Below are 23,135 nucleotides of genomic sequence, written 5' to 3'. Positions count from 1 at the left end.
ACCTGGAGACTCCGTAGCCCAGCCTCCCCTGCAGCCGGAAGTGCACGTGACCTAGCTCTGGCCAATGAGGCGGGAGTGGGCGCGGCATATGCCTTTAAAGGGCTGAGCTTGGGGAGGCGGAGACAGAGAAGCTGGTGCCAGCGGGGAGGGTGATTCTCCATTCTGATCTAGTTTAGGTGGATGTGTTTATTCTGGGGTATCCTACCAGAGTGGCTTAGCTACAACCTTAACTGATACAAAGAGCCTCCAGGTTTTGATGGTGGCGGGGGGGGGGACTGGGGACTCGGCAGAAGAAGCAGGACTGAGACCCCTCCACACAAGTCAGTCCTTCCGGACGTGGCCCCAGGAACTACACTGCTCAGTGTTCCCCATGCGCAGTGGAACTGGGCCAGATGCCTTAGTAGGTGCTGGAGAGACGTGGAGAATAGCTCAGCCCCCAGAGCTGGTGGCAAATGAATGAAGTCAGCAGGGAGCACTTGGGGAGGCAGGAGGAAGGGCACAGTCTAAGCAAAGGCTGGGAGGCTGGACTGGAAATGCCCAGGCAGGGGTGTCACGAGATAGGAAGGCGGGCAGAGGGCCAGGATTGCTGGAAGAGGATGGAAGTTTGAGAGAGAAATGGTGGGAAGGAGATGAGGCGGCTCCAGCCCAGCCTGCCTGTCTCGGCCACATGACCACACCCATCCCCTGCCCCAGCCTCTCCTGAGGCTGGCAGTGACCCCCCTCCCCCTCCTGCAGTGACATTCTGGGCTGGCCCAGCCCACCTTCCCCTTTGCCATTCGAAATGCTCTGGGTCCTGGAGCAGAGGAACCCTGCGCTCTCTCTGACACTTGGCAGACATCCTGTAGGCGCCTGCTGTGTACCTACCTGCCTGCGGACAAAACTCCCTGTCCTTCGGGGGGGGAGGGGGGGGCTGACTGCCCAGTGAGGGAAGACACAAAATAGACACAATAAAGAGGCAAAATATCAGAAATATGGATGGGAGGCGGGGCTAGGAGGGAGAGAAAGCAGGAAAGGGGGTTCGGAAATGGGGAGCTACAGTTGTGGTCAGGAAGGGAGGGACGGGACCCGATTCAGGTGTTCACAGGTGCCCGCTGGCTGACGTAGGGAGGACAGTAGCAGGTAAGAAGGGGGCAAGGCCAACAGGCAGGAGGTTACCGCAGCAACGCCGGGGCGAGGTGGCCAGGGTTGCAGGGGTCACAGTCTGGGCGTAATTTGGAGGGAAGGTCGACTGGCTCTAGGGGCACTGGCTGTGGGTGACAGAGGCTGCTGCAGCTCCGCACATGCGGTCAGCCTGGGGTACGCCACCACATCCTGGGATACGCCACCACATCCGCATGCACTCCCGGCCACCCACACCCACACACCTGCTCCCAGACAGACACTTAAACACACTCAGACACAGTCACACACAAGCAAGACCCGTGTCACAAAAAAATAAATCAAGACTAAAGGCGAGCGGGGTGCGCCAGCCGGGAGACCAGCGCTGAACGCCTATTCAGAAACCCGCCTGGACGCCTACTCACCTCTGCGACATGATCTTGAAGGCGTCCGGCAGGTAGCACTGCACATTCTCCATCTGGAAAGGGTCAGCGTCGCAAATCTTGTCGTCCGTGCGCCCGTAGTTGGCGTTCTCCACCATGATGACGTCGCTGCCCGGGCACCGCAGCTCGATGGGGTAGCCTTCGCACGCCAGCTCCCGGCGCATCAGCCCGAACGGAAGCCCAGCCCGGCTCAGGCCTGTGGGAGAATGGGGGTGGCTGTGGTGTCACGCTTAGCGGAGCCCAGGCCAAGAAGGGAAGACCCCACTTGCTGGCCTCAGAGGAGGGACCACCTCTAAAGCTGGCGATGGGAACCTCAGTTTATTCAGCTGTACAATGGGCTTCTCAGTGTGCCCGCCTGTGCAGTAAAGACGTTTATCTGGCCCAAAGAGAGTCTGGCCTTCGCTCTCAGCTCCCAGGAAGTGACCTCTAAGCCCCCGGAGTGTCCCTCCTGATAAAAGCATGTTTTCCCCATCGGACAGTCCACAGTTAAACTGTGTCCCTCCACAAATTCATACGCTGAAGTTGTCAGTCTGGTACCTGAGAATGTGACCTTATTTGGAGATAGGATCGTTACAGAAGTCATCAAATTAAAACGTGGCCATTGGGGTGAGCTCCGATCCAACATGACTGGGGGCCTCAAAAAAAGGGAAAATGTGGACAGGGAGATGGACAGAGGTGAGATGACGTGGCAACATGGGGAGAAGACGGCCACGCTCGAGCCACGGAGTGAGGCCTCTGAAGGCACCAACCGTGCCGACACCGCGACCCCAGGCTGCAGGCCTCCGGGATTACGAGACAATGCATTTCTCTTGTGTAAGCCGCACAGTCCGTGGAACTTTGTCACAGCAGCCCTAGCAAACGAGCACACTAACAATGTGACTTAGGGTGGGAGTTTTGGGTCATGTGGTATCAGCTGATCTCTGCAGGGGCTGGAGCTTTAGGTCAACCGTGTTGACACGACCAGGCTCCAGTAAGGACCCTGGACACTGAGGCTCAGGGCAGCCCCCCCGGCTGGCACGACACCATGTGTGTTGTCACACATCGCTGCTAGGAGGGTTAACGCTGTCCACTGCTCCACTGGCCGGGCAGCGGGCAACTGGAAGCTCTGTGCATGGAACTTTCCTGAACGCTGCCCCATGCCCTCTTCCCTTGGCTGACTATAATCTGTATCCTGTTGCTGTGGCAACCTGCAACCATGAGCATAACATCTTCCATTGAATTCTGTGTCCTTCTAGTGTGTCATCAAACTTGAGTGTGGTCTGGGGGACCCCTGAACTTGCGGTTGGTGTCAAAAGTGAGGGTGGCCTGGGAGACTACCCTAACGTCACACTGCCCCGCACAAGGAGCAGAGAAAGTACAGGAATGCGCTGAGGTTTCTACATTGGCTTTGCCACTTCCCAGCTGCCGGGGCAGGCACGGTGTAGCCTGGGGACCCACAGCATCACCTGGTTCAGAATGCAGATTCTAGGCCAGGAGCCTTTCGGGCTACTTGCCCACCAGGTGATTCTGATGCACACTCAAGTTTGGACAGCCCCTGCCGTAGCTTCCCCAAGCCTCAGTTTCCCAATCTGGAAAATGGGCATCTACAGCCCAACGTAGTACCACACGGATTCTATGTCCTAGAAAATGCTCTTGAAGGATGGGGCCCTGCACAAGGGGGGGTTCTTCAGTGAGGGGCTTCCCTATTATTATCTGGGAAACCTCCTGTGACAATGAAGGGACATGCCCTGGGCAGGCCCAGCTCCTGGTACGAGCCGTGTCGTTCCCTGTCAGCCATCATCCTGTGCCACACGGGGACTGAGAGCTTGGCCTTGGGAGCCAGACAGCCGGCTGGGGTTGGAATGCCAGCTCGGCCACTCCCGGCTGTACCCTCATCCAAGTCACTGACTGTCTCTGTGCCTCTGTCCCTCCCCTGAGGGGCAGTGAGAACAATTCTCATCTCATAGGGCCGTTGCAATGGATCCGGGGCGTTAATGTGTGCAAGCCGTACTCGGTGAGATGGTATGAATGCTAATTACTGTTATTATGAATATTATTAAGGCGGTTAGTCTTTGCACAACAGCAGGGCCTTGGCAAGGTCCACGCCAGCCAGGGCAGCACCTCCCAGCACTGGTCCCAGCTAGGCCTTGCAGGATGGTGGCGGGAAGTGGGGGTGCAGAGAGGGGCCCGAGGCTCCGATATGGGGACCGTGGCTTGTAGGTGCATGTGGGCTTTCACGGGGGCACTTTCACACCATGGCAGCAGAGCCAGGCGTTTTCAGAGATCTGGTCCTTCCGACGCCGACCGGATACCCAGAGGCATGGCAGCGAGGCCCCTGGGGTTTTCTGGGGTGAGTTGAGTCCCAGCGGGGGGAAAGTTTTACATGTGTTCCTCTAGCACCATCTGCCTCCTCGTCTAATTTTAGCTTTCCCGGGCCTGGGAGGGAGGGCTGGGGGTGGAGGGCTGGCTCAGACGGGTCTGGGGGAGGAAGCAGCCCTTCCCGGCCCAGCTGGGGCTATAGGGCAGGACCCGGATGGGCAGAGAACACGGCGCCAGGGGAGTGAGGCTCCAGCCGACTGGATCAGTGCCAAGTCCCCAGGGCACAGTCCTCCACCTTTGGGGCTGGAACTGGGTCCACCCCCGGTACCCTTCACACTGGCATGGCAGGGCGGGCAGGGGGCACAGCCCAGGTCGAGGGGCGCTTCTCTCTTCCTCTCTCACCCTGCCCTTGTCCCCACCTGGGCCCGCCATGAGGACAGTAATTGAGTAATCGGTGAGGGTGGGCGGGCAGGCTTGGGGCACTAATTGTGGCGTGTGCAGGATCCCAGGGCCGGCACAGGGCCGAGCCGGGTAATTAGTTGTTTTTAAATAAACGTCAGCGGGCATGCTTTAATTAAGCCTTCTTCCCAGCGAGAGCCTCGAGATGTAATCACAGCGAGAGAGAGACACACGCACACGGAACAGCTCACCAGGAAGGCCCGTCCTGGTCCCAGGGGCCACAGTGGGATGGTCCCTGGTGCCCTGGCCTGGCTGACTCATTCCGGGTGAGGGGATGGTCCAAGGACACTTTGGTGGCATTAGGGGCTGCACAGGGTCTTCCTCCAGCCTGGTCCAGCCTCAGTCTGGGGTGTGGTTCTTTACCAGGTGGTCGGCAGGGATCTCTACATTTTATCTCCCCTCCCCGGCCCCAGCAGCACCTACCTTGGGTGGCCGAGGTGACCAGGATGGCGGTGACACACAGACTCCAGAGCACTGCGGCCAGGCGGGCCATGGCGGCGGCCGGGGGTGCGTCCAGGACTCTCAGTGGCCTGTGCGGGGGGCCTCGCCCCGCATCACCTGGTGGGCACCACGGCCTGGCCCACCAGCCTGGGGGAAGATGGGGAGAGTGAGCGGCGTGCGGGGGTGACTGCGCCACCCCCCGTCCTCCTGCTGCTGGCCAAGGGCTCCATCCCATAGACCACGGGGTCGGCATTCAACTGACAGGGCCACCCCACCCTCCAGGGGCCGTAGCTCACACTGTACCCCCTTCCCATACCCCGGCAAACAGACCCACCCATCTGGGGCACCTCGGACCAAACGGGCTTCCACCTTTTCCCCGCTGGAAATTCCCAGAAGATCCTCTTATCTTGGGGGCAGCTCATCGGGGTGTCCCAGGAAAGCCCTGGACCCTCCTGAAGCCTCTTGTCCATCCCTGACCCCTGAGCCCCCCACCTCTCCTGCCCGGCACCCTCGCCCATGAGCAAGGAGGAAGGTAGCTGACGTCCTCCTGGGTGGGGGACCCAGGCGTGCTGGCCCCAACTTGGAGCCTCCCTGTCTTGGGCAGGAATCCAAGCCCCAGCCCCAGCCCCTGCTTCCTGTCGCCTGCGTTCTGGTAGCTAATTAGAATCCAGCTGGCTGGCGCCACAGATCAGGAGCCAGGGACGCCTGAGTCCCCCTCTTTCCCCTACGGGGGACCCTCGGGGTAAGCTGGAGACAGGCAGGCGGTGCGGAGGGGGGATGCTGTCCTCCCTCGGGGAGCAGGGGGAGGGGGAGAGGGGCTGTGTGCCCTCCGCTGCCCTCCTCCCCGCCCCTGCCCGGTCCGTCCCCGGGCACAGCGGCTCTGCAGGCACAGAGCTCGGTCCTGACACGTTCCTCCCTCCCTCCCGGCTGCTCCTTCTCACCTCTCTCGCTGCCTCAGTCTCCCCGGATCCACTCAGGGTCGCACACCCAGATAGATGTCCGCCCTCAGCTCTTTCCTTTAACTATACCCTGGGTGTCCAGCTGTGGCCCCAGCCCAGCAGCATCAGCCCCACCAGGAACTTGCTAGGAACACACATTCACTGAGTGGGCCCTCTGTCCTCTCCGGCCATCACCCCGGCCTGTCCCATCCCAGGCTGCCCTAGCGTCTCCATACCACTGCTGGGCCAGAACTTTCCAAATCTCCTACTTCCAGTCTGGAATCTCTCAACAGAGCCCCAACTACTGTTTCCCCCCCAAACCAAAGCCTTTGCGAAATGAAGGCCTAGTGAGCCCCCCAACCCCATTTCTGCTCCAGCCACTCCTGCTATTCCTGGGCCGCACCAGGCCCCGCCCCAGGGCCTTTGCACTTGTTGCTTCCTCCGCCTGTAGCTTCTGCCGCTGGTTATCCACAGGGCTGGCTCCCCGGGCTTTTGTCCAAACCTAATTATTTATCTGGTGTATGGAACATCACCTTCACGGGGCAGGGATCATTAAATTGTTTTGTTCACAGCCATATCGCCAACTTTTGGAACAGGCCTGGCACACAGCAATGAATTATTTGTTAAATGAATGAATGAATCTCAGACTCTAAACCTAGGAATCTGCCCCAATTCCTCACCTTCCCTGCCGTCCCTGTCGAAGTCTCCATCTGCAGGTCCTATGGGCTCTGCCCACCTCTGGCCCACAGCATCACCACCTGGGACCAGGCCACCATCCCACGACACCTGGACGTTGTCCCAGCCTCCTCCTTCCTGGCCTCCCCGCCTGCCCCCCAATGCACCCTCTGCTCAGAGCTAAGGGATTTTGATCTGAACAGTGACCTTCCCCTCGGCTCTGTGCTGGGGTCTTGGTTCCTCACCACAGCCTAGAGGACATGGACGATCTGGCGCCACCAAGCCCCTCTTCCTCCCTCCTGTTCATGGAACATTCTAGCTCCAACCCCCTTCTGGCCCCCAAGCCTTTGCCTGGGCTGTTCCCTCTGCCTGGAATGTTCTCCCAGGGTCCCCACATGTCAGCTGGGGCTTCTCATCATTCAGGGCTCAAGTACAAGGTCACCCCAGCAGATGACCTGCCCTGCTCCCCCCCAACAAAACAGCACCCACCCACTGCCCCCATCTGCCATCCTTTTCCATTTTTTTATTTGGTTTTGCTCATGTGTTTGTTTTTGAGACAGGGTCTGGCTCTGTCACCAGGGCTAGAGTGCAGTGGCGTCATCATAGCTCACTGCAACCTCAAACTCCTGTGCTCAAGCGATCCTCCTGCCTCAGCCTCCAGACCAGCAGGGACTACAGGTGCGCACCACGACGCCCAGCTACTTTTTTTTTTTTTTTTTAGAGACGGGGTCTTGCTATGTTGCCCAGGCTGGTCTCAAACTCCTGGCCTCAAGTGATCCTCCTGCCTCAGCCTCCCACAGTGCTAACATTACAGGTGTGAGCCACCGTGCCTGATCCCTTTCCCTGTTTTTAATTCACAGCTCTCAACCGCACCTAAAATTACCTTTTTATATTGGCAGGTCTGTTGTCAGCCTTTCTCACTAGAACATAAACCCCGTGAGGCGGGCAGGGACTCGGTGCAGGTCTTCAATAAATAGAGACCAGAGAGGCACGTCCACGGGGCAGGAATACCCCGCTCCAAGCCTCAGTCTCCACACGGGCAAGGAAGGGCAATATCTGTTGCGCAGCCCTGGACGCCCCCTCCCCACCCCTGCAGCAGCTGTCCGCCCCCCTCCCCACAGCCCACAAAATCCCCACTCGACAGCCCCGAGCAGACAGCACCTGTGGCACTTTCGGGTGGTTACTACACAGCCTTTTACACTGGGGGTGGGGAGCGCCTTCATCTCTGGAGCGTCCTCATTTCTCCCTGTTGCCTCCCAGCCATGGCCTGGCGCAGCGGGGCACCGACTCCGGCCCGCGCTCTCTTCCTGGCCATCAGGGAGCCTTCTTTCCCCCTGAACCAGGCATCGGAGCAGGAGGAAGTTCAACTGGTTAGGGGACATTAAAATGGCAGGGAGGCCACCTGAAACCAGGGGCTGGACGCAGCCAACCCACGGGGGTCTAGATCCCGCCTCTGCCTTGTCCCTGCCGCGTGCCCCTGAGCTGGTCTCTTCAGCTTCCGGGCCCAGCTGCCCAGCTCTGCGGACGTGCAGGGTGCTGGTGGGGCCAGCACGGGACCCCTCAGAGGGTGCTGTCCGTAGCACGGCGACCGTCTCAAAGGGTGGCTCCTCTGCCCCTCCCAGGCTGGGATGCTGGGACCCCAGGTGGAGTCCCCGAGCCTGTTCGCCGTCCAGCCTCATGGCTTTAGACACCGCCTAGACCGTGGTGACAGCCACACTCGCTCTGCAGCCCTGCCTCTCCCTGACCGCCGACACCCTGGGGTCTCCAAGGCTCCTTCCATCAGACCAGACCACAACAAAGCCCCCCGTGTCAGCCTATGGTGCCACCACCCTCTTTTGGCCAAAACCCCAGGAGTCGAAACCCTTGACTTCTTTCTCTTACCCCTAAATCCGGCAGCTCAGGAGCAAGTCCTGGGTCTGTCCACACCTGGACACCCCGTCCGTCCTCAGCATCTGCCCCTCCAGCCCTGGGCCCTGGCCACTTCCCAACTGCCCTCCAGCCCTTCTGCCCCCAAAGTCCTGGGATCTCCTGACAGTGAGAGGGGACTTTTAAGAAAAAAATTATAATATACTTTTAACCATTTAAGCCATTTCAAAGTGTCTAGTTCCGTGGCGTTAATTACACAGCCATTTGAACCATTACCTGTGCTACAATTCAGTGGCATTGTTGACATTTTCAACGTTGTACAGCTGTCACACGTGGATATGGAACATTGATTTGGAAAATATTTCCAAAACTTATTTTGTTTCTCCTCACACAGAAACTCTGGACACATTAAGCAGTAATTCCCCCCTGCCCCCTTCCCCTGGTAACCTCAGCTCTGTCTCGGTGAATTTCCCTGTTCTAGATATTTCACATGAACAGAATCATATGCTATGTGGCCTTTTGTGTCTGGATTCTTTCATAAAGAACCCTCATATTTTTGAGGGTCATGCGCGTCGTAGCAGGGATCAATGCGTCATTCCTTTTTTACGGCTGTGTAATATTCCACGGTGTGGTCCAACCATGTTTGGTTCATTCATCCACCGGTTGATTGATACTTGGATTGTTTCCTCAGAGGGTCCTTTTTTAATTTTCTCCCCATGTTTACTGAGTTACAATTGGCAAATAAAAGCTGTATATATTTAAGGGGTACAATATGTTTTGATATCTGTATACACAGCAAAAGGATGTTTACAATCAAGCTAATCAACAACGCATCCATCACCTCTTCCTAGTTACCATTTTTTTGTTGTTGTTGATTGTGGGGAGAACACTTGAGTCTACTCTCTCTGCAAATTTCAAGTATATACCATATTATTATTAGCTCCAGTCACCATGCTGTACATTGGGTTTCCAGAACTTACTCAGCTTATAGCTGAAAGCTTGTACCCCCTCATCCCACCCTAAGCCTATAACCACCGTTCTACTCTCTGCTTTTATGAGTTTGACTTTTTTTTTTTTTGATTCCACAGATAAGTGAGATCATATGATTTTCTTTTTTCCTTTTTTTTTTTTTTTTTGAGGCAGAGTCTTGCTCTGCTGCCCAGGCTGGATTGCAGTGGTGTCACCATAGCTCACTGCAACCTCAAACTCCTGGGCTCAAGTGGTCCTCCGCCTCAGCCTCCCAGAGTGCTGGGATTACAGGTGTGAGCCACCGCGTTTGGCCAGATCATGCGATATTTATCTTTCTGTGTCTGGCTTATTTCAATGAATATAATGTCCTCTGGGGTCATCCATTCCAGAGGGGTCCTTTTAAAGACGATCTCGACACGTGTTTTTCCCTGCTTTAACCCCTCTGACACCTCCAGCTCCTGCCCTGTCTCCTCCAGCCACTCTGGTTTCCACCTCACAGCCTCAGCCTGTGTCCCAGTCTCCATGTCCCTTAGGCTCTCTGCAAAGGGACACAGACACGGGCCTCAGCCACCCCATATCGTGGTACCCTGCGGTCCACGCCTGCCTGTCCAGCCCCTGTCATCCTGTAACCTCTTGTGTCTCTGTTTTTATACCTTACAGGGCAAAGCTGTGCAACAGGACGAATTCATACATGGGAAACACTCAGGGCTGAGCCTGGCACATACAGAGGGCAAATCGTCCCTTGTCACCATCATTGCCATCTGTATTAGTAAACTTGGGCTTCCGTGACAAAGTACCGCAGACCGGGTGGCTGAAACAGCAGAAATTTACTTTCTCACAGTTCTGGAGGCCGATCCGAGACCGAGGTGCCGGCAGATTCAGCTTCTGGTGGGGGCTCCCTTCCCGGCTTGCAGACGGCCGCCTGCTGGCTGTGTCCGCACAGGGCCTCTTCTCCGCGCAGCACCGAGGGAGGAAGATCCCTGCGTCTCTCCTTCTCTTCTCAGTAGAACACTGGTCCTCTCCGAGCAGGGTCCCACCCTTAGGACCTCATTTATCCTTAACTACCTCCCTAACGACCCCATCTCCAGATACACTGGGAGTTAGGGCTTCAATATATGAATTTGGGGGACGGAGGGTGCACAGCTCAGCCCACAACCCCATCACTCACATCCCTGCCCCCTAACTTTCCTTGCCTAGTTCTAAATTTCCTTTCTACCCTCCCGCCCCCAGGAGAACGGAGACTCCTGAGGCTAGGACTTGGTTTCCCTGACTGTTGGCTCTTGGTGTCTAGAACACACAGTAGGTCCCCAAGCAGATATTTACTGAATGAACAGAGGGTGAGTGATTAAGGATGGTGGTGAAGGCGGCTGGAAACGGGGCATCTGTCCTTTGACCTGGGGGCCACACCTGACCCGCACAGGCTGGGGACCATTGCCTGAGGGGTGCAGAAGGAGGTCCCCAGGGACCAGCCCAGCGTGGTGGGTGGGAGGCCCAGGCCCGACCATCCCTGTGGCTTTGGTGGGGGTGGGGAGCTGTCATGGATCACATTGTGCCCCTTCCAAAAAAAATGTGTTGAAGTATTAATGCCCAGTACCCCCGAATGTGACTGTATTTGGAGTCCTTAGATAATCAATTTCAAATGAGGTCATCAGCACGGATCTTAATCCAATATGAATGGCGCCCTTATAAAAAAGGGAGATCTGGACACAGACAGGCATGCACACAAGTGCCTCATGTGATGCGGAAGGCCGAGAGCCGGGTGATGCTTCTAGAAGCCAAGGAATTGCCAAAGATTGCCAGCAACCCCCAGGAGCCGAGAGGAAGTCCTGGTATAGATTCTCCCTCGTGGCCCTTAGAAAGAACCACCCTGGCCGATACCTTGATCTTGGACTTTGAACCTCCAGAGCTGTGACATACTGAACTTCTGTTGCTAAAGCTGGGAGTCTGTGATGCTTTGTTAGGGCGGCACTAGGAGACCCAGAGGGGTGTCAGGACACGGCAAGGCAGAGGCAGAGACGGGGCCCCAGGCCGCACAATGATGGGAAAACTGTTCATAAGGAACAGCAAGCGCCCAGGGTGGGGTGCAGCCGGGCTCTCCAGCAAGGAACTGCCCGAGATTCCAGGGACAGTGGCCGACACCTCCATGTCCCGTTCGGAGCACCGTCCACATGCAGCTCGTTTAATCCTCATAACAACTAAGTCGGGTGGTGCTCGTGCCCTCACTGTACAGAGGAGCAAAGTGAGGTCCCACAGCGGACACACCCAGGGGCACGCAGCTGGTTGGTGGGCCCTGAACCCAGGCAGGCTCGGCCCCCCAGGCCGGGCCTGGTGAGCTGGGGAGACCCTGGGGACCAAAAAAGCAGGTCCCTGCTGCATTCGAGTGACTACGTGTTCTCAGAGCTGCACACGCCTGCAGGTTCTGCGCCCACGGGACCAGGTGAGTCCACACCTGGGTCTGTCCGCACCTTGCACCTCAGTGGTCTCAGATGACCCCATTTCACCCGTGGGAACTGATGGGGACCCAAGCCCAGGCTTGTCCAACTCCTGGGTCACACAGTTGGCCACTCCTGGTGGCCACCCACCTGCCTCCGTGTTTGGGTCCAAGCCCCATGTCCATCTCAAGTTCAAGGGTGGGCACAGCAGGGTGGGCCACTGAGGCCCCAGACTCTGTCCTCGGGTGCCCTAGGGTGGGGACGGGGAGGGTGACAGGAGGAGAACCGGCTGTCGGAGGAGAGGGGGCGCCTCTAGTCTGCCCTAGCCTGCGGTTGCCACGGCAACCCTCTGTGCTCGAGTGGGTGGGAGTCTGAGTGCCTGGGGAGGGGGGAGGAGACACCAAGGAGAAGGGGGCATTTCTGGGCCCCTCACAGCCTCGCCCCTTCCTCGCATTAGCCAGCCCCTCTGCACACAGCCCTCTAGCTGCACCTCCTGCCCACTCCTCAAACCCAGCCACCTGTGGCCAGCCACCTCCAAGAAGCCCTCAGGCATCCATGTGTCTCTGGGGAAGTGGCGGCTGGGAGTCAAAGCTCTTAGGTCTGAATCTGCTGTGTGGCCTCAAATGGGACTCTTGACCTCTCTGAGCCTGTTTCCCCATCCCTACTCGGGGACGAACAGACCTACCTCCCAGAGACAGAAGCGCACAGTCCTAGGTCCGCGGCTGCATCTTCATATGCTCACTCCCCACCCATCCTGGGCCTTCTCTCTGGTCCAGCCCCACCATCTTCCCCCTGGACGGCCCTCTCTCTACAGGCTATTCACCCCATGGCCAGCAGAGGGCCCCTGTGAGCACCCAAGTCAGTCACTTAACTCCTCTGCCCAGAACCCTCCGTGGCTCCCACCTCACTGAGAGCAAAACCCAAAATCTTCCCCCAGGCCCATAAGGCCCTACACAATGGGAAACACCAGGCACAGTCCTACCTCAGGGCCTTTGCACCGGCTGTTCCCTCTTCCCCAGATACCCTCACGGTTCCTCCCAAGTCTGCTTTGGGACTTTACTCCGATGTCACCTGCTCGGGGACACCCTGCTGGCCCCAGTGCTCCTCCACCCTGTCCTGGCTTTATTTCTCCATGGTACTCCTCACCAGCACGCCACGCACTTTATATGCTTATTAACTCTCTGCCACTGGATGTTGACTCTGCAGGGTGGGGTTTGCATACTAGGTCTTGTCTGTGGCTGGATCCCCAGGGCCCAGCACAGCACCTGGTGCAAGTACGAAGTTGATGTATAAACGTTCGATGAAGACGCTTTAAAAGGTCACCCTGGCTGCCAAGCAGCGCTGGACTGCAGGGGGGTGGGGGCCGTTCAAAGCATCCCTTTCCCTCAAATGCCTCCTCCTGGGTTTCCCCCATCTGATCTCCACCCTGAAGCCAGAATGATCCTTGCAAAATGACAACCTCATTGCATCCCTCTTTGTCTATAACCCTCTATGGCTCCCTATTGCCTCTGATGCCTTAACATGGCATCTCAGGCCCTCGTCTCCTGCCACCTTCCCATCACCTTGTCTGCTCAGGCACCTCCTGCAGTGCCTGTTTCCCCCCACTCCATCCCTCTCTCTGTCACACACACACACACACACACACACACGCACGCACAGTTCCAAGGCCTCTGTCCCTACTCTCTTCTCCCTCTTCCTTCCAAAGGCTCTTCCCACCAGGACTGCGTTGGTATCTCTCATATCCACTCTCACAGCACGCTGGGCCCCCCCAGTTCTGCTCCCCTAATTGGACTTGGGCTCAGCTGTTCAATGTCTGTCTTTTCCACCAGCTAGGTCTCAAGGAGCAGGCCCCATCTGGGACTTTCTGGCTGTTGTTGCGTGGCCAGCCAGGGGCAAGGAGCGGTGCCTGCTCATTTGTTTAGTGAATGAAGACGAAACAAACCCAAGGCGCAGACCGTCCACTCGGTGGATAGTCACTGAGTTCCCGCCTGGCCACGAGGGTTATGGAAGAAAACGTGCCTCAAGGGGAGAGAGAGTTTGGGGGGTGTATGTGTGAGTGCAGCTGTAGACACGGTGGCCAGGGAACACCTCCCAAAAAGGTGACATTTTAACAGAGACCTCAAGGAGGTGAGTCATTCAGGGACCCGGGGAAAGAGCACTCTGGGCAGAGGGAATGGCCGTGCAAAGGCCCTGCAGTAGGAATGTAGGAATGTGCTAAAGTGTCGCTGCAGCCCAGTGAGCAAGGGGCAGGGTGGAAGGTGGTGAAGGTGGCAGGGGGGTGGTGTCACTGGGTAGGTCTTGCAGGGCCTTGTGGACCCTGGAGGGGGACTCTGGCTTTTTCTCTGAGTGTGGTGAGAGCCGTAGAGGGTTCTGAGCAGAGGAGGGACGGGATCTGCCCCTTTCTTCCTGTCGGCCAGGCTGTCAAAGCCAGAAACCTGACGTTTCCTCCTGCTTCTGATCTTCCTTTTGATGGTGGCCCCATGAACAAACCAAAACACAGACTCCCAGCCCCAGGGTTAGCCTCCAGCCTCCCCTCCCCCCCCATAGCATTGAGCTACGACCTTCTCTCTGACCGCAGGGCAGCCCCTCTCTCCCATAGGCTCTCCCTCCCCTCCACTTTCTCCCTCCAGGTTGCAGCTGGGAAGCCCCCTCCTCCAGGAAGCCCTCCCTGACTTGCACCTCCTCTGTGCCCCCAATCCGGGCAGGTCAGTACCACAGCGGTCTGTGATGTGTTTCCATCCACTCCATGGTGTTTGCTGTCCAGTCCCGAGCCTGGCACTCTGAGCTCGGCACAGCAGAGCTGCAAAGAATTAATTACAGGGCCCAAGACAGAGGGTGCAGAGGTGGCTTGGGCACCCCTGTTGCCCCTAGATGCCGGCAGTGAAGGAGTAGGGTGGGCAGCCCAGAGACCCGAAGCAGAGCGGGGCAGGGTGCCTGGCAGGGCAAGAGGGAAGAGGCCCTGGGCATAGCACCCTTAAGTCACGGGTTCAAATCCCAGCTGTGTGCACTCCAGGACACCCACGTCAGTCCTCTGAACTCTGTCTCTCCACAGGGGAGATGACGGCCTTACTGCGTGGCTGTGAAATATTACTCGGTGATTCCACGTATCTTTTTTGGAGCACTTACTATGTGTCAGATGCTGGGGAACCGACACAAAGAGAACCAAAGCAGTCGATTCTATAATGTCCCAGTGTTGTTATGGAGGAAAATGCCAGGAAGAGGGCTGGGTGTCGGCAGGTGGCGGGGGGTGGGAGGGTTTGCAGTTTTAAATGGGGTGATCAGAAAAGGCCGCCTCGCCTGGGGAAGATGACACTTCAGCAAAGGCCTGCGAATGTGAAGGAGGAGCCAGGCAGGTATCCAGGCAAAAAGAAGATGGTTCCAGGCAGGGAACATGGCATGTGCAAAGGCCCTGGGGCTGGGCCATGACTGCTTGTTTAAAGATTGGGGACAGCAAGGAAGCCAGTGTGACTGTGAGGCTGTGAGTTTGGAGGAAGAGTAGGAGGAGCTGAGAATGGGGAGGTGTTGGGGACAGACTGTGTGGGGACTCGCCATGCACTTAAGTACACAAATGCGCCCCCAACGAGGGCTGCCCCTGTGCCGATGAGGGTGAATCCATGGGTGCTCCAACCGTCACCACCAGAGACCACTGGGGGGCGCTCTAGGGCAGGGGTCGGCCAACCACGGCCTGGTTTTGTACAGCTAGTGTGAGCTAAGAATGCTTTTTACATTTGCAAAGGCAGGAGCAGAAGAAGAGAATAAAGAACATGCCATAGAGCCCATCGTGGGCCCACAAACCTGCAACCTCTACGACCCGGCTGTTTGCAGAAAGGTTTGCCAATCTCCACTCTGGAGCCATGGCGCTCAACCCAGGACACTGCTGGCCCCAACCCCAGGACGTTTAGTAATGTCTGCAGATACTCTGAGCTGTGACAAATGGGGGAGGGTGTTTCTGGCATCTCGTGGGTGGGGGCCAGGGCTGTTCCTAAGCAACCTCCATGCACAGGACGGCCCCCCACAGAGAATGACACAGTGGCGCCAAAGTCAGGAGTGCCATGGCTGGGAAACCCTGTCCTAGAGAGCCAGCCCTGGGCCCCTCAGCTGCCCACACCTCCTCCTCGAGGGGCAGAAAGGAGAAAATGCACCTACCTTCCTGGTTTGTCCATTTGTGACTTGCACGGCTATTTTTAGTCTCAGCATCTATTTATTGAATGTTTATCTTTCCCCAAATTTTGGAGTGGGAGGTGGGGAAGTTGTTGGGGGGGGGGCTTCTGTATGGCTAGTCCCCTAGCACGCCAGGGCAGATCCGAACAAGGGTCCCGTCCCACGAGAGAGGGGCTGGGGTCTGTGCCCCAGGAGGAGGGGGGAGGGCCTGCTTAGGCCTTGACCCCAGGGGCTCCTACCTCCTGGCAAGGGCACAGGGTCCCCATGTTCCCCCTCTGGGATCTAACCCTGTAGTGCACATAGCTACGCTGGGAGCCACCTGCCCACGAAGATAACCTCTCAGACTCCAGCGCCATGAAGCCACCTCCAAGTTCACACAGGTGTGCGCTCAGGGACAGGTGCAGGGCAGGGGCCGGGCTGAAGGAGAGTCACAAGGCAGGGAGCGGGGGACCTCCAGGCCTTTGGAGGGGCTGCCTCCTATTGACTCAGGTACGATTTCTCGAACACATCCTGGGGGCCAGGTATGAGGCTAGGTGCCTGAGATCCGAAAGCCAAATGACAACATCCCCGCACCCTTGGATCCTTGCCGGGGAGACAGACAGTAAACAAACGGGCACAAAACACCAGGAAATTACAGAGTATGTGAAAAGCCATGGGCTGTATGGAAAGTCAGAAGGAGTGTGGGAAGCTGCGATTTTAAACAGGGTACATGGGCTAAAGGTTATGGGGGAGGTGACATCCAAAGGGGGTGAGGGAGCAAAAGCTCGCAGATGTCTGGGGGAGGCTCTCGGGTGCAAGGAACAGCCAGTGCAAAGGTCCTGGGCTGGCTCATGCTTAGCATGTCGCAAGAGCATCGAGGAAGGAGGGGATGAGGAGGAAAGTGGTGCGGAGCCCGCCCCCAGGATGCCAAGCCTGGGACTGTTGTAGTGCCGGGGTGCAGGCGGAGGGGGCTGCTGCACTCAGAGTCTGGGGCCGCCCTCCCCAGCTGGGACCCCCCTCCCCAGCTGGCACCCCCCTCCCCAGCTGGGACCCCGTCCACTCCAGAGGGCGAGACACAAACCTCTTCCTCAACTCCCATCATAGGAGCCCCTTGACTGAAATTGCATATGTGTTGCTAGACTGTGAGTTCCACAAGGACAGAACATGGCCACCGTCCCCCATGGCGTCCCCAGCATGGTGCCTGGTGGACAAAACCCGAGGCGACCGTGTGCAGGTTGCATGACGAGGTGCATCCAGCCTTGCTCTGAGGAGCCCGAGAACACACACCTGAGCACACGCCTGCAGGTGCACACAGATGCAGACAGGCCCATGTGTGCACACAGACAGCTGCTCCTTCGTGGAACCCCCCACGGCACACGCACACAGCCACCCCCTCTGCAAAACTCACAAACACCAGCACACAAGAGACCACAGGATGAGCCTGTTGGACACGTGGCCACACACACACCCCTGGCTAGACTGTCACCCAAGCCACGCACGCAGAGAACACGTACACACAGGTACAGTCAGACACCCGACAGAAGACTGGACTCCAGGGGCGGCAGGAGCCCCCTCCCATGTCGCTACTTAGCCTCCCACCCCACCCCCTGGGACCCCACCTTCCTCTTCCATCAGGGCGTCCGACGGCAGGCACTTAGCCCCAGCCCAGCCTGGGAGGAACGCTGTCTCGCCCAGGCACCCCCAGGGTCACCGAGGCGGGGGTTCCAGACACAAGGAACCCCCACCCCCAGAGCCCCTCCCCTTGCTCCCCACGGAGGGGGTGGAGGAGGGGAAGTGTCTGGTGTCTGGAAATCAGATCCATGAGAGAGGAGCCCACACAGAAACCAGAGCCTTGCGTGTCCTTGGCCACACGTCTGGCCGGGGAGGCAGACGGGGGCAGAGAGGACGCTCCGGCTCCCTGCACCGGTGCACGGGGATGGGGAGTGTGCCCCCTGCTCCTCCTGCTCCTCACTGGGGGTACCCGCTGCCTGCCCCCCACCCCCCACCAAGATACCTGCACTGGGGCAGAAGCACCGCACGCCACACGCTCTGCCGCCAGCCTGGCAGGGCAGGGAGGACAGACGCCCCAGACACAGGCACGCAGCCCACATGCAGGTAGAGACACCAGCGGCCACAAGCACAGACCACCTGATGCAAACAGGCTCTGGCTGGGCCAAAGCACTCGCGGGACCCTCTCTGTGTGCCCACAGGGTCCTCCTAGGCGCCCCCAGGAGGAGGGGCTCCCCTGGGCAGGCTAGGAATAGACACCGGGCTTGGAGTCCCACCCCCTCCACGTCCTCCCTGCAGGCTGCCCAGCCCAGGTGTGCTGGTCCCCAGCTCCCTACCCTCCCCCAACCATGGTGCCGGCTCCAACCCAAAGGCAGGCACCAGCATGAGCGATTGTGGGGTACACAAGCCCCCCATGAGTGGGGGTTGAGACGGGCAAACCGTGGAGGGAGGGAAGGAGGGCCTAGCTGAGCCCCCAAGGGCAGAAGCCACACGCACATGGGGTGGGCGCAGCGAGGCCCCAGGGAGGTCACCAAGGGGCAGGAGGAAGATGGTGGCAGTACCAGCAGGGGGGCCAGCACCCACACGTGAGCACACACACGTATGTGGCTCCATGCACGGGTGCGATCTCTGCCAGCCACGGAATTAGTTCCCTTTTCCGCTTTCCAGATGATTTTTCATCTCTGTAATTAATGGGCAAGTCAGTTCTGAACCGCATGGCAGGCAAATTGCTAGTTAGGAAAATCACGGATAATTTTCTCGATATGATAATGAAGGTTGTATTCCTTCTCTTATTCTCCCTGTTTTCATCCTACTTTTAAGTAATAAATTCGGCATCAGTGGGAGGGGCGCGGGGAGGAGGGAGAAGTCACCTGCCCCCCAGCGCTGGGGCCTGACCCGGGCTCCTCTGGCCACGGGGAAGATGAACAGGATGACAGGTGTGCATGCTTTGTGGGGCACCCTGACACCCCAGTGATCGATTCGGGGTGCCAGGCTCAGGGGAGCAGGTGGAGGGCTGTCAGGCAGGGTGAAGGGGCTGGGGCTGGGGCTGCGGTCGGGTTACAGGCTCACGCCAGCCTTGGGGTGCTGGAGAGGGTGTAGAAACCAGCGGCCTCTCCCCAAGCAGCATGGAGGGGAACAGGCCCAGAAGAGACATCTACCCCGTGGTGTCCCCCACACCTGTCCCCACACTGCCCAACCTCCTCTCCTCTTCTCTGTGAGAGAGAGAGAGAGGGGAGAGAGAGAGGGGAGAGAGAGAGAGAGAGAGAGGAGGCGGCCAGCCATCTTGGCAGCCATTTTGAACCCCTCCCCCTACTCCCCCAGGCACACCACATGTTGGGATGTGGGAAGACAGACACCGAGTCCTGCAGAAGCCAGGACGAAAGAAGGGGGTCCTGCCTCAAACTGGGATGGAGGGACACCCATGCAGCTGCCACAGCTGGGGGGCAGAGGGGCTGGGGTGAAGGGACAGGCAGGCACAGTGAGGTGTGGGCCAGGGATGGGGCAGTCTGCTGACCTAGACTGGAAGTGCAGGGACGGGGGTGTGCGTGGGGGCTGGGTGCAGGCAGGGTGCTGTCTTCAGATGGGGCTGGGGGGCACACTGGCTCCCGCCTGGGAGGTCATTTTCTGGCCATGGCCGGTACACACACAGCACCCCCCACACTTTGGGCCTGCGCTGGCCCCGGGACCCTCAGATGGGAGGATGACAACTTAACCCCTGCAGCTCTATCCGATGCCCACCTGGGGTGGGAGTGGGGGTGGGGGCTTCATCCTCAAAGCACGAATAATCTCGGTGGGTCAACCCTGACAGTCTTCCATGCTGAACCTGGTACCACGGAAAGATGCTGTCTGGCTGCACCCCCTCCTCCTGACAGCGGCCCCCCCACCCGCGTTGCAGCCAGCTCGACACCCAGACGGACCCCTCCCCATCCCCCGCGCCGCAGCCCCCTAGAGAAAAATAACCCCCAGCCGGCATCCTGTGGCGCCAGCCCCCGACACGGCTCCTCCGGGGCCTGGGACCCGCGCGCGGCGCGCACACGCACCCTCTCCGCTCACACCCAGACACCTACACAAACAGGGCGCCAAGCACCCGCGCGCACACGCACCGGGGACACGCAGGCACCGCCGCGCCGCTTCCCCACAAAGGCTGGCGCGCGCGCGGGCACACGCAGCCACGCGCGGGCACACTCGCGGTCCCCTCCCCCCGCCAGGCACCCTGCGGCCGCCCATCCGCACCCCCGCGCCCAGGGCGCTCCGTGGGGGCCACCCCTCCCGGCCCCCTCGCCAGTGGGGGTGGGGTGCGGGAAGCCCCTCCCGCTCAGGTGCGGTGACCCAAGGCTCCAGCATCCCTTCCCCCCTCGAGGCCAGGACAGGCCCTGGCTCCCATCCTTCCCACCCCCCTCCCCCCGCGCACACCTGGCCCAGGTGCGGCGTCCCCCTAGCCCTGGGTCCGCAGACACTCACCTGTCCAGCGCTGCTCTGGGGTCGGCCCTGCGTGTCCCTCCTGCGGCTCCGTGAACGCGGGCCCCCCGCCCGGCACATCTCCCGGAGCCGGGGCAGGGGGAAAGCGGGTGGAGGGTGGCCGGGCGAGGGCAGCCTCCGTGTCCCTTCCTTCCCCTGGCCCAGCACCGCCGCCACCGACCAAAAATTAAATTAAAAAAAAAAAAAAAAAAAGGCGGATCACACAGCTCCAAAGGCGGCCCCCTCGCGGCGGCGGAGGCTCGGGGCTGGGGGCGAGCGGGTCTGCGCCCCTCCCGGGGAGGGAGGCGGTGGAGGCGGCGGGGCGGGGGCGGTGTCAGAGCTCCGGGGGCAGGGGCGAGGCGGAGTGCCCCGAGGCGGCGCCAGCAGCGGCCCGCATCTCCCCCGCAGCTCGCGGCCCCGACGGAGGCGGCACGTGTGCGCCCAGGCGACTTCCCAGCTCCCTCCGACGGCCGAGGTGGCCGAGGGGTTAACGGGGCAGCCCGGGCGCCCCTGCAGGCCCCCGCCGCCTGGCGGCGCCGCTCCGGGGCCCGCACGGCCCCATCCGCCGGGGCCTCCTCGGCAGACAGCGGGGCGGGGGCGCCGCAGCGCCGACAGCTCCCGCGCCGACGGCTCGGGCTCCCCGCAGTGGCCGCGGGGGGCTCAGGTTGGGGGCGGGCGGCGCGGAGCTGGAGTGGGGGCGCGGCTGGAGGCGGGTGCCGCGGCGTCGCGCCCCCGGTGCGGCCGGAGGAGGGGACGCCGGGCCGGGCCCGTGGGCACCGCAGGACGCGCGGACCGAGCCGGCGCCGGGCACCAGCAATGACAAGCCGCCTGCTCGCCCCGCTCCCCGGCGCACCCGCTCCGGGAGGGGGGCGGCGGGCACGCGCAAAACCTGGCGTGGAGGCGCCGCCCGGGACTGGCCGCCGCAACCTGCCCGGGCGCACGGGAGGCCGGCCGGAAAACCCGGGCTGGACTTCCCTCCTCGTCGCCTCTTCTCGCCCCCACCCTGGAAAAGCTGGGAGCAGGAAGGCGACGGGCTGGATCCTTGCGCTGGATGGCGAGTGGGGGAAGGGTGACAGGCGCACGGAAGACGCGGAGCGGATTCTCCAGCAGGGAAGTGAAGGCAAGGCGCCCAGCCTGGTGAGGGGAGAAATGGGGAGATCTGGGAGGCTTATGCAAAACCCGGGTTGGATTAGACAGAAATGGGAGGAACAAGGTCGGAGGCAGCTGCGACATGGCCAAATTCACCCAGGGCACGCAAATTTCGGGCCGGATTCTTCCTCGGGAGACGGAGTAATGCGTCAGGCCTAACGCAGTGGGGACAAGCAAGACCCGGCCTAGATTTCACGGGACCTGGGCTCGCAAGGGGGCTCCGGGAGGGAGCTGCCCCCATCAGCCTGGCAGCGACGTGCCACGGGGAGGGGCAAGAGGAGGGCTGGACTCTGGGTACGAAAGGATTCGGCGCGCTCGCTGCACCGGAGCGGGGAGGTAAAAGCGGTTTCTGGATCCAGGGGCGATGCGAAGGGACGGAGATGAGGCCGCTACCCTGGGAGACCAGACCTATAATGAAAGGCGCGGGAGGGATGCAAAGCCAGGACTGGAGCGCAGGGGACGGGATGAGACACCCCCCCCCCCCACACACACACACCCACACACCCCAGCATAAGGTTCCCGGGCTCCCGGACGGGCCTGGAGCTACCCGGGCAGCAGGAGAAGAGGGGTCTGCTAGGGGGGAGGTTAGTATTTATAAACGCCCAAACGTCTTGCTTTGGGGGGTGGGTGTCACGGGCAGAAAAATTGAATTCTATGTTCTCAGCAACAGCAAAAACCCGGCACGGATTGTCACCATCTAGCAATTACACTGCAGCTGCTGGACTCTTCAGAAGTAGGGCAAGGAACAGGCTTGGGTTCCCAGGCGTCGGGCCCAGTGAGGCAGGGGGCAGGTTTGGGGCTGAGGCTGCAGGAGCCCCGCATCTCCTTTCCGGGGTGGGGAAGGCTGTCCGATCTGGCTTGGGTCCCTTGCAGCCAGAGCTGTGACTGCCAAGACCCATGGTGGGGGCTGTAAAACCGGGCCCCAGGCCAAAAATAGGCACTTCAGCAGAACTCAGTGAAGGGTGGGGGTTGGGGAAGATGGAGGGGGGCAGAATCCTGGAGGGGAGGGAGGGGGGAAGGGGAAGGCCCTGGGAGGTAAGATCCGGTCCGGATTTCGGGAGACCAGACCTGGAAGCCCAGCTGCTGGTTCCATTTTCTGAAAGGTAGGTGCAACTCTGAGACTGAGGGTTCCTTCCGGAGGAGCAAAAGCCGGGTTTGGATCCTCGGGGAAGGGAGTCCATCCAAGTGAGGCCTAAATGTTCAGGCAACTCAAGCAAAGTTCAAAGCTGGGCTGAATCTCAGCAGTAGGGCAGACACATTCTGATCTGGAGTTCAGAGGAAGGGGACAGGCTGAGGAGGTGGAGGGGAAAAAGGTCAGCCCCTCTGTGTAGAGGATGCACTGCTAACCAGGCTTTTTGCAGAATGGGTGAGGAGTAGAGAAGGGTTCCAGAGTAGGGGTGATAAGTACACAAAACTTGGGGCAGACTTGGATGGGAAAGATGAATATCTAAGAAAGCCTGAATTGAATATCTGCAAGGCAGTGAGCTGGGCCTCTAAGAATCCCTTCCGAGAAGCATGTCCTGGTGGCTGAACTGGGGGAGGGGCAGGGACACCAGACTTCCAGGCTGGGTGATCAGGGCCCACCTCTGTGGCAACCTGCACCACCCTCTGTCACCTTCTGTGGACAGCCATCTTTCCAGGACTGGGCAGGGATTGTCATAGCCCAAAACCTGAACCAAATCTAGACCAAGAAGTTCAGGACAAAGGACATAGGTGGGTCACCTTCGTTCCTCCTTCATGCCTGAGATTCCATGGCTGCA

General features: G+C 59.6%; 1 protein-coding gene across 1 annotated transcript in view; it reads right to left on the bottom strand.

The window, feature by feature from the left end:
• The window catches only part of ADGRL1 (adhesion G protein-coupled receptor L1), a 42,649-nt gene extending 22,275 nt beyond the window's left edge, over positions 1-20,374 (bottom strand). The window contains exons 1-3 of the mRNA XM_069477319.1: positions 20,230-20,374; positions 4,722-4,886; positions 1,524-1,737 (exon numbers count right to left, since the gene is read on the bottom strand). Coding sequence (XP_069333420.1) covers positions 1,524-1,737; positions 4,722-4,791 — 284 coding nt within the window. The 5' untranslated portion in view covers positions 4,792-4,886; positions 20,230-20,374. The remainder of the gene's footprint in view (positions 1-1,523; positions 1,738-4,721; positions 4,887-20,229) is intronic.
• Between the last annotated feature and the right edge of the window lie 2,761 nt (positions 20,375-23,135).

This window comes from Eulemur rufifrons, chromosome 2, assembly GCF_041146395.1.
Source record: "Eulemur rufifrons isolate Redbay chromosome 2, OSU_ERuf_1, whole genome shotgun sequence".
NCBI lineage: Eukaryota > Metazoa > Chordata > Mammalia > Primates > Lemuridae > Eulemur > Eulemur rufifrons.
Note: the sequence above shows the minus strand (reverse complement) of the source record. Positions and strands in the feature narration are given on the sequence as shown.